Raw genomic sequence first — 12,071 nt, forward strand, 5'->3', positions numbered from 1 at the left:
CAACAAACAAGACACAATGTATATCATGTGATGTCACAGCGTGACACCTTTAAACCCCGTTGCATTGTCGCAAACATGTCCTTTTCTGACAGCCTCTCTCGGTAGGTAGGTCGAATCCTGGCTAATTCGTCGACATCCACATATCAAAAAGAAAGTAGTTTGTGTTATGTGATGTATCAAATTTAAGTTTAAAAAAATGTTTTTGCAGTTATATCTAGTCCTCGAATACTTATGATCATAACCTTTATTTCTTACAAAGCGCATTACATTAAAAATTATGTGCTGTACAACTGGAATGAATAAAAAACAACAAAATAATCCATTCGAAAAGCTGATAAAATGCAATAAAAACTAGCACAACCTTACCTATACATAAAGGTAAAATATTTAAAAATGTCAAATGATAAAATGACCTAAAATGGTACTCTCGAAATGAAGAAGGAGAAGCTGGGATATGTGATGGCAAGGGATTCCGGCCCATAGACGAGGGTCCGGGGCGCCACAGATTGAAGCTAGATTACCATAATATATAGTACAGCCAATATGCCGATTTAAAATTAATGGCACCATTGGACTGCGAACGAAGGGTAAGATCAGTGGCCCGTCTTGTGAGCAGTTAGCTTTAATATAAAAGATGGTGCAATTCCATCGAGAACTTTAAAAGTAATACTTAAAATTTTGATTTCAATTCACTGCTGAACAGGGAGCCAATGTAAATCATGAAGAATTGGAGTAACATGGTCACATATTTCCTTAAGTCGGGCTGCTGAGTTTTGAATGATTGTTTGACTTATTCAACCTGTTCCCATTGTACATGTGTATAACCAACAACTGGAAGGTATCAAAGGCGAGTAGAACTGGGTTTAAAAGGCCCGTCAGTATACACCGGTTTTTAAAGTCAATTATTATTGTTATTTCTAATACATCAATACGGTCTATATCTGATGAATATATGATAATGAAAAATATCATTCCTTTCAGGTATCATCACTTTGCAGTATCTCAATCACACATAACCAAATTGTTGTATACAGTCGTTCAGCCAAGTTGTCAACCATTAACCACTCTACCATGGCCTCTGAAGATCTGTCACCGTCAACGAGAGTGATTCTATGGGTCCATTTAAGGTCGAGATCAACTGCTCTTGAGATGGCAATTGCATCCGACGAAAATATCAAGGTCTTCCACGAAGAGTTTTACAATGCGTACTTTCGAGGGGAGGAACAGCAATGTCATGAGAAACTTATTGGTAATAGACTGACCCTTCCAATGCAGGGATTTAGGTATAGTGATATCAAAGCAAAACTCGAAAAGTCATTTCCTGGAAAGACAGCAGTGTTTGCAAAGGAAGGGGCCTCAGCACTAGTTGACAGAGATCATTACAAGTATATTCCAAGAGGTTATGTGAATACGTTCCTGGTTCGAAATCCTCGCGCTTCTGTCCTGTCATATTACAGAGCAACAAAGGCACTCTTATCTCACCTCTTCGATGGTGAAACGTTGATTGAGCTTACCAAGCAAGATGGGAGCGTGTTACCTGTTTATCAACTTTTCAAGTACATGATGGAAGACCGCAACCAACGACCTATAGTAATAGATTCAGAAGATCTGGCCAATTCACCCAGGGAAACACTACAGAAATACTGCCAGGCAACTGGAATTACTTTCAAGGAATCCTTCCTCAACTGGAAACCTGGGAATTCCGGACATTTCGTTGAAATTCTAAGGGATGACCCTGAATACATGGAAGCACATCATGGCACCTCTATGCGTAGTTCAAATTTCCACCCTTCGTCAGATCAAAATATCGACCTATCAGAATTACCAGAGGAGCTGCAAAAATGGAGTGAAACATTCATGCCGCTATATGAGGAAATGATTCGTCACAAATTATAAACAAATTGTTTTATTGTAAAATGGCATAATTAGTGAAAATATGATTATATAATACCCAGCAGTGAAACGTAAAAAGTGTTTTAGTGTTAATTATTTTAATTAAAGACACCATACAGTGTATATTACTATAATACTTACTCGTTATCGTATTCAATATAAGAGGAATATTGATCAAAACACAGCTTGTTATGTACCACTTTACAGCTTAGTGGTTAACAACTTGGTCTAAAGATAAATCAATTTTGCATTTGAGAGTAGTCAAGATAGTATCCGTTATTCAAATCTCGAGATCTCTCTTCACCCCGTATAGCTTAATTAGAAATCCTGAACCAAAAATTACTTATGCGAATTTGTAACCGCCCCTCCCCCCCCCACTCCCTCCAGCTATTAGGAATGATCGCCATATAGAATGATGTAAACAGTGGACAAGTATCATCCTGACATGACAAATGTACCAAATATGGACATTTATGTAACGGCCTCCAATAAACGCTAATTTATTATTGAGCTGAATTCTGTGATTGATTAACAATGACAATGTCTTAATGACTGTGTGGGTGGCTTGTTTTGGATTTTTGCAATTTCATCTCAGGACCTCATTGAGCTAGATGCGAGAAGATATGCGAAGACACGGATAGCCTTTACATTAGGTTGAGCTATATACATGTATTTTATGCACACTTTACAACAAACGGGTGTAAAACTAAAAAGAAACTATTAGTATGAATGCTTGTTGACGGACACATTCATGGTAATTGTAATTAAGTTGGCAGACATTTTTTAAAACTATCCAGTTAATGAACCAGAGTTCAGAACTAAGTTTCCTGTTAACATGTACATTGACTTCAAAGATGATAGACTAGTAAGTTTAATAAGTAAGCTATGTCAAGCTTCGAAAGAGAAATGTTTCCTTTCAAGAATTAAAAGTTCTTTCTTTGGGAAAATATTTTGTTCAAAGAATTAAAAGTGTGTTCTTTGGAAGGAAAGGTTTTGTTCAAAGAATTAAAAGTTTACTCTCGAAATATAAAAGTTTCCTTTCAAAAATTCAAAGTTCATTCTTTGGAAAGTAAAGTTGTGTTTAAAGAATTAAAAGTTTACTGTTGGAAAGAATAGTTTTATTCAAAGAATGAAAAGTTTACTCTCGGAAAGTAAAAGTTTCCTTTCAAGAATTAAAAGTTTTATTCAAAGCAATAGCTTTTGTGTTGTCACCTATGGGCCACCGTAAAGAAGTGATTTAACAACTCTTTCGCTAGGAAATGTAACAAGGCACATTTATTAAGCACAACAATGTGTAATGAAATATAAATAAAGTTCTATTTCATCAAAGTTGCAACACCTATTGTGTTTTAATTTTGGTTAAATTACTATCGAGTGAAAAGTGTGTGAATTGAAAATGAAGACTTTTATCAATTATCGTTACATCTTATCGGCCACTTACACTGTCAATGTTCTCCAAATCATAATTATGAAAGTAGTTACTGGAGGAGAATAGTTTAAACTTAACAATCACGCCCTTAGTAGTAAATCTAAGCTGCTTTACCTGCCCATTTGGTGTTGTTGTTGTTGTTGTTGTTGTTGTTGTTGGTGTGTGTGTGTGTGTGTGTGTGTGTGTGTGTGTGTGTATTCAAGTATGGAGAAGAACAGTAGAAATGTTTGGCTTAGCAAGCACGTCCCCAACGATATGGTGTAGGTGCTTGTCACCGGTCCACCTCTTATGGCGAGAAAGGTATAGTTTTCATTTTTCTTGAGGTCTTTGACTTTGACTGCCCACTGGCTTCAATGAATTAATAAGAAGTATTGTACATTAATTAACAGCTGTAGGATGTGATGGAATTTATTTTTTTTAATTCCATACGTCTATTCTATATCTTAATTCTAAAACATACAGTGGTAATTTGTTTTTCATTTTTCGAATTCAAATTGACCTTCAGTAATGTAGATAATATTAGCTATAACTGGAAAAATACAGTTTAGTAAGTCAAAGGTCATGGGCAGAGAAGACAAATGTTGGCCTAGTAAAATATGAGAATGGCATTTAAATTAGAGAACACCAGCCGTCCGTCAACACCGTGACAATGGATACCATCTCCCACCTATTTACAATAGTCAACTGTCAGGTGATTCCACTACGAAGTCACCTGACCAAACGACATTAAATCATTATGCTGATGACGGCTGAGTGATTCGGACGAAAGGTACTACTCGCTTCAAAAACTATATTCTAATAAGGTAACTTCACTGCTACTATTTTTATCCACGATAATTGCCATATGTTCAAGTCTTAATGTACATTTTCTGTTTTCTGTGTATCTGTCCTCTAATTTCATAATCCTAGCAGCCATACATGAGCATGATCAGGTACTTTCCAAGCGATTTCAGTAGTCCATTGATATATGGAAACAGTTGATGGAGGTATGTAAAATTGCATCAATAATGATTTTAGTCATTTTAGGTGAGTAATATCGTAACCCAAACAATTTTACAATCATTGGCCAAATCTGGCCTTTCTGTAGCAATTATTTTATTATTGATTGCTATAAACCCGCCTCATTATGTGGCATGGATACGGTACCTCCTGAAAACTTGGTAGTCATCTAGAAATGTTTCTCCAATTGTGATATCCTTGTTTAGCCATGACTCAGTGCCTATGATGACGTCTGGGTATTCAGCAGTCAATGACTGAAAAGAAATGAGGTATTTTGACCTTATACCCTGGCAAATTTAGGAACTCAGTGATTTCGGGGTTAGGCGTTTACTTGTTTGTCGATAGATCTTGCTGGCACTGGCAGTGTACTGCCATTAGTCTGATCAGAAGATGTTTACACTCAATGCGCAATGTGTTAATTGGGCAATTGGCCCATGAGTTTGTTTCAGAATATAAATAAGTATATATAGGTCAGGTAGCACACGTGCACACACTACTATACTATGACACAGCATGGGAGGTTGTGTAACAACACAAATCGTATTGTGGGATTTGGTGTTCGAGAACTATGAACTGTGAAATGTGTTACGTGTCTCTTTTGGAAAATTCAGTGCCACCCTGATACATCTCATTGTCCAATCTATGTTAAATTTTAGTAAATACAAATATGGCCTTTCTTGTTCACTGCCGTTTTATAGATAAGGGTATCTGGAACGACAGTGAACAACAACCCTCTTCACCCCTTAGAGGACAACGACCTTAGGTTATTACTACTCCCGACCATGGTTTAAATAGGCACAACATACTGTTCGGAGGGTTCAAAGGTCAATACATTTACATATCAATTATGACGTCATCGTCCTTCACCTGTATGACCTTTGGGGCGACCATCTAAACAAATCATTATTAAATATATGTATAGTAGTACATACCATGTTATTTGTGGTAGGTCAGCGCCTGACTTCAAATGTAAAAAATGCAACAAGCGTTTTAAACATAGACATAATTTTATTAAACATGGAAATATAAAAGAAGAATAAAAAATGTCAATATCCTTATGTATGCCCAACATGTGATCTTGTTTATACAGAGTTCACATGTGATAAATGTAAGTTTGCATATAAATATGTCAATCTGATTAAAATCCGATGTAGATGTCGGCTAATCGTTCATTGCTATTTTACCTTCGTTATTTTGCCTGAATTGACCTTCTTGGTACATGTTTACATTTTTTAGCCTGATCGCCTCCTGTAGAGGAGGCGATCAGGCTAAAAACGTAAACATGTACTACGAAGGTCAATTCAAGCTAAATAACGATGGTAAGATAGCAATGCACGATTAGCCGACATCTACATCGGATTTTAATCAGATTGATAAATATGTGTGTCATTTAAGGAAACATCTTAACAGAGGAACACATTGCGTTAAAGAACCCAAGAGATATTTCTGTGAATGTGGTTTAGAATTAGGTAGTTATTTTGCATTGTATAGACATAGAAAGAAAATTTATAAGTTGTGAATTACCAATTGATCAAATACAATATTATATAAATATGGATAAAAATATATTTTATTTATATAACATGGTTAAGATTCAGAATCAATTCACTAACCGAATGATAAAAATCGGTGGTCATGTGTACTTTAAGCTTATACAGAATGGTGTTTTACAACCCATTCCTAATACCACACCTCTAAGGGAAGATAATATTTTGGATTGGCCGGTGCCTAATAATCTTCCTCGACCATTAACAGAAGAATATATCATGAATCCTATCACAAAACGTATTGTTAAAATAGGTAATGATACATATCAAACTCTTATTAACAGAGGCTACCGACATGTAGGTGGTGTTTTTATACCACCCAAATACCATGAACTCGAGAGCGCTTTTAAAGGATATGTGAAGTCATATGAAATTGATATAACTGGGAACGAACCTCAAACACAATTAACTAAAAATAAATTGTTAATAAAGGAAATCTTAGAACAAAGTTTACAAGATACAGATGGAATAAAAGCGATATTAACCTTGAAGATAAAATGTGTTAAAAGTGGTAAAAACATGGAGGAGATAACAAGTGATGGTTATTTTAATAGTAATTCATTACAAATAATAACTACTGAACAAATAGAGTAACAAGTGAATGCAAGTTTCGAAAGAATTATTGAACACATTACCAAATGGTTACGTGAAGGATCTGGTTGGCAAATAAAAGCACTTCATAATCTTTATGGAAATATTGCACGATACAACCCTCTACAAGGTAACTCATATATTAAATTACCAAAAGAGTTACAAAATCCAATGAAAGGTCTCATTAATATACAAAACTATGACAAGAATGTTTTAGATGGTGTCACTTAGCATATAAGTTTCCAGTCAGAATTAAGAAAAATAGACCATCTTTATACAGTCAACACATCGTTGATGTAGATTATAAAGGAATAATATTCCCAGTTACTATAAAACAAATTCCAAAGATTGAAAAACAAAACAATATATCTATTTCTGTATTTGGGTATGAAAATAAAAAAGCATATCCAATTTATGTTAATAAACAAACTTATAAAGATCACCTTGACTTACTACGAATAAGTCATGGTGATAAAAGTCATTATGTCTGGATTAAAGACTTTAATCGATTCATGTACAGTATAACAAACTATAAAGGAAGAAAGCATTTCTGTAGATATTGTTTACAACACTTTACAACTGTAGAGATTTTAGAGCAACACATTCCTATTAGTTTTGAAATAAATGGGACACAAGCTATACGAATGCCAACTGAGAAGAACAAGTGGTTATCATTTAAAAATTACCCAAAACAATTAAATGCTTCATTTGTTATTTATTTTGAATCTATAACTCAAAACAGTGAATACCTGCCATCCTAACGAAAACACAGTATACACACACCGTTACCAAAAGCATGAAGTATGTAGTTTTGGTTATAAACTTGTCTGTTGTCATGATGACACATTCAGTAAAGAAAGTGTTATGTATAGGGGACCAGATGCAGCCAAGAAATTTATGAAAATGATGTTATCAGAAGTTGACTATTGCAAAAACCCACAAAAGACTAGTCTGATGAGTACTCTACTGACAATACTCGGGTCTAAAGTCAAAATCCCTACTCTACCACACTATACCCTGAATACATTGCTACACTGACCCCTTCATTCCTGTGAAACTCATCTCCTAACACTTGATTCACTGCAGGAATCTAAGAATCGATTTGACTGATATCTTCAGATATACTACACGAAAAGTCCAATTTACCCACATTTACCCTACCTGTGACCCACATAACCACCATCTCTGTACAGGGGTAGTATATCAAGAAGTGGCACTTTTGACTGTCTACAGCCCCAGGGGAGAGAGCATTGGGGGTAAATTCAGTAAAAGGTGGAACTTCGTCTCATGCTCACCACATTTACACATCGTCTGCTAAAGATTTACCCCGGTGGAAAGATATGGTCAAATATGACTTTTCGTATAGTGCGATATTACAGAACAATGGTGGCAGTGGTGGGATGTGACAGCAGTTGGATATGGCACTGTTATCAGCAATGGGATTAAGAAAAAATGCAAATCTGATAATAAATTAGTCAAAATCAAAATGTGACCCTCCCTTATTTCCCCGGCCCCACCCCTTGTAATTAATTAAGGCTTAATTAATTTCTTTCAGTTAAGGTAGGTCAGCTGAGGTCAGGTGTTTGTATTAAGGGTGGGGGGGGGGGTTTAAGCCTGTTAAGATATGTCAGGTTTCTTGTTATTTAGTAACCCAAAGTAATTGTTCTCTAGAGATCAGGTCAATAGATGTCCCTCAAAGGCGAGTAGCTGCGGATTTAAAAGGCCCATCAGTATACACCGGTTTTTAAAATCAATAATTATTGTAATTTCTAATACATCAATACGGTCTATATCTGATGGGTATATGATAATGAAAAACATTATTTCTTTCAGGTATCATCACGGAGACCCTAGTGCAGTATCTCAATCACACATAACCAAATTGTTGTATACAGTCGTTCAAAAAAATCGTCAATCATTAACCACTCTACAATGGCCTCTGAAGATCTGCCACCGTCAACGAGAGTGATTCTATGGTTCCATGCAAGGTCGAGATCAACTGCTCTTGAGATGGCAATTGCATCCGACGAAAATATCAAGGTCTTCCACGAAGAGTTTTACAATGCGTACTTTCGAGGGGAGGAACGGCAATGTCATGAGAAACTTATTGATAGTAGACTGAACCCTCCAATGCAGGGATTTAGGTATAGTGATATCAAAGCAAAACTCGAAAAGTCATTTCCTGGAAAGACAGCAGTGTTTGCAAAGGAAGGGGCCGGAGCACTAGTAGGCAGAGATCATTACAAGTATATTCCAAGAGGTTATCTGAATACGTTCCTAGTCCGAAATCCTCGCGCTTCTATCCTGTCATATTATAGAGCAACAAAATCAGTCGAATCTCACCTCATCGATGGCGAAACGTTGATTGAGCTTACCAAGCAAGATGGGAGCGTGTTACCTATTTATCAAATTTTCAAGTACATGACGGAAGAAAGCAAACAGCGACCTATAGTGATAGATTCAGAAGATCTGGCCAATTCACCCAGGGAAACACTACAGAAATACTGCCAGGCAACTGGGATTACTTTCAAGGAATCCTTCCTCAACTGGAAACCAGGGAATTCCGGACATTTCATTGAAATACTAAGGGATGACCCTGAATACATGGCAGCATTTCATGGCACCTCTATGCGTAGTTCAAATTTCCACCCTTCATCAGATCAAAACATCGACCTATCAGAATTACCAGAGGAGCTGCAAAAATGGATTGAAACATTCATGCCGCTATATGAGGAAATGATTCGTCACAAATTATAAACGATTTTTTGTTGTAAAATGGCATCATTTAATTAGTGAAAATATGATTATGTAATGAATTTTATGCTCACTTTAAAACAAACGGATGAAAAAATAAAAATAAACTATTAGTATGAATACTTGTTGACGGACACGTTCATGGTAATTGTAATCAAGTTGGCAGAATTTTTTTAAACTATCCAGGTATTTGACCATAATACAGAACTAAGTTTCCTCTTAATATGTACATTGACTTCAAAAATGATAGACTAGTAAGTTTCCTAAATAAGCTATATCAAGCAAGAATTCAAAGTTCGTTTTCTGGGAAAAAAGCTTTATTCAAAGAATCAAAAGTGTGTTCTTTGGAAGGAAAGGTTTTGTTCAAAGAATTAAAAGTTTTCTCTCGAAAAATAAAAGTTTCCTTTCAAGAATTCAAAGTCCATTCTTTGGAAAGTAAAGTTTTGTTTATTGAATTAAAAGTTTACTCTTGAAAGAATAGTTTTATTCAAAGAATGGAAAGTTTACTCTCGAAAAATAAAAGTTTCCTTTCAAGAACTAAAAGTTTATTCTTGGAAAATGGAAGTTTTATTCAAAGCAAGAAATTTCGTGTTGTCATGTAGGGCCACCGTAAAGAAGTGATTTAACAACTCTTTCGCTAGAAAATGTAACAAGGTACATTTATTATGCATAACAATGTGTTATGAAATATAAATAAAGTTCTATTTCATCAAAGTTGCAAAAACCTCTTGTGTTTTAATTTTGGTTAAATTACTATCGAGAGAAAAGTGTGCGAATTGAAAATGAAGGGTTTTATCAATTATCGTTACATCTTATCGGCCACTTACACTGTCAATGTCCTCAAAATCAAATGTACTTTTCTAATGTTTATTGTTATGCAAGAATTAAGTCTAGTTTTTATTGTGCCTAATTATAGTTAACTGCTGGGTTAGATTCAATTGATACAATCTATGTCGAGTGTACAATGGCAATGTATTTCTTGTTTAGTGAGTGTTGTCTGGCGGAATTGAAGGAATATACATACGCACATATAAATATGAACATTGTTGGCTTTCGGCTGTACATGTATCGTTTCACTGTTGTATAAAATTAAAAGAAAAACACAACTAGCTCAGCTAATCTAATCAATGTCCTGTTCTTGTTTGGAATTTCGTCTAGTAGTTAAATATTATTATGCACAAACATGGCAATCGCTTCATATGAACAGCACGAGCGACAGACATCATCGGTAGTGACGAATTCTATGCAAATCTAAATTTCGTAATAAAAAAATACCTCCGGACAAAATGTCCACTTAGTAGTATAGACATAGTATATGACATAATCACAACTCGATATATTCATAAAATTTCAAATCGTTTCTGTGGAGTAGTGCTCGACTGCCATCATCGACAGCAATGATATCCCATCCCGGGTATCCCACACATTTCGTGTACAACTGTTTTGTGAAAATATTAAACTGTGCCAACATTTTTCTAATCTATTCGGCCGAATTGAAAAATACTCCCGGACAAAACTACTGCTTAGTATGATAGATGTCGTCGGCAACAGTGAAGGTTACTTTTCTGATCTGATCATAGAGGGCGTATGTTTGTCCGATTCAAGATAAACAGGGTTTAATAGTCATGTCAAGAGAAACACAGACATAAAGAGGACCACCTTTAGTCCTTAACTCATACTCATACTCAATCTGATGTGCCTGTAATGTGTCAATTTTAAATCCAATGTTATTGTGACATTGAAGGTTGCTTCATAGAGAAAGTGCTCCATAAATGTATAGACTACATTGTCTTCATTTGGTTTTGTTTTGCCATCTTAACAGTGAAATCTATTGTTTATACAAGACAATGTTGAAAGTTCATTCATTCATTCATTCGTTCATTCATTGCTCCTTCCATTCCTCCATTTATTCATTCATCCATTTATCCATTCATTCATTTCAATTTATCCATCCATCCATGGCCATCCATTCATCCATCCATCCATTCATCCATCCATACAGTCATCCATCCACCCACCCACCCACCTATTCAACCATCCATCCATCCATCCATCCATCCATCCATCCTTTCATTCATTCATTCATTCATTCATTCATTCATTCATTCAAATTCAAGGTATTACACACATTTACGATTAAAAGTAGGCTTTTAATTTGAAATGTTTGGTTCGAAAAGCTATGAAGAAAACCCAAATTTGGCTATTTGACCTTGAAGAAGACTTTCAAGGTCAAAGATCAAGGTCGTAAAAGAAAGGTCATATTTGATAATGTGGGAGTATGCACTTGAATGAAATCACTACATATTATGCCTACAAAATTATGATGCATATTGTGATATTAGGTTGAACACACACATGTACGCACTTACGCACACAGCAGATGGAACCCAATGTATAAGCTCCCTTCAGGCAGCACCAATTGGGAGCTAATAAGTACGGATACCCAACTGTTTGCTTCAAATGCATCAGCACCTTGTTGACGATTCTGCTACAAATATGCGTATCAACAACACCATGCCCATAGCAACAGTCAAATGAACGTATATATTGCAAAGATAACAGGGATAAATAGACAAGTGAATAAATATTTTTAAAAATGAACACCTATACCTAGCATGTGGACAAAAAAAATTAAGTATACAATTGTGTTACAATGCTATTGGCATTATGGTTTAACCATTCCAAAGACAACTGAGTTCACAAAATGGTATAAATCATTTGTCATACATTTATTTTATCTTTAGAAATGGCTATGTCATTTGATTCGACCTTTTCTTTAATATATGAATTCTGCTTTGGTAAACAAGTAAATACAAATGTGTAAAGAATAGCACAGGTCCCTCAATGGTGAAAAGTTA

General features: G+C 35.4%; 2 protein-coding genes across 2 annotated transcripts; both read left to right on the forward strand.

Moving 5' to 3' along the window:
- Positions 1–1,071: 1,071 nt before the first annotated feature.
- LOC144440678 (uncharacterized) lies at positions 1,072–1,896 on the forward strand. Its single transcript, XM_078130062.1, has one exon. It carries the CDS (start codon positions 1,072–1,074, stop codon positions 1,894–1,896), a length of 825 nt encoding a protein of 274 aa, XP_077986188.1.
- Positions 1,897–8,391: 6,495 nt separating this feature from the next.
- LOC144440679 (uncharacterized) lies at positions 8,392–9,216 on the forward strand. The gene has a single exon (XM_078130063.1). It carries the CDS (start codon positions 8,392–8,394, stop codon positions 9,214–9,216), a length of 825 nt encoding a protein of 274 aa, XP_077986189.1.
- The last annotated feature ends 2,855 nt before the right edge of the window (positions 9,217–12,071 follow it).

The sequence above is a fragment of the Glandiceps talaboti genome, chromosome 10, assembly GCF_964340395.1.
Source record: "Glandiceps talaboti chromosome 10, keGlaTala1.1, whole genome shotgun sequence".
In the NCBI taxonomy this organism is placed as follows: domain Eukaryota; kingdom Metazoa; phylum Hemichordata; class Enteropneusta; family Spengelidae; genus Glandiceps; species Glandiceps talaboti.

Coding starts and splice junctions, on each gene's coding strand:
- LOC144440678 (XM_078130062.1), top strand. CDS start 1,072: ATGGCCTCTGAAGATCTGTCACCGTCAACGAGAGTGATTCTATGGGTC.
- LOC144440679 (XM_078130063.1), top strand. CDS start 8,392: ATGGCCTCTGAAGATCTGCCACCGTCAACGAGAGTGATTCTATGGTTC.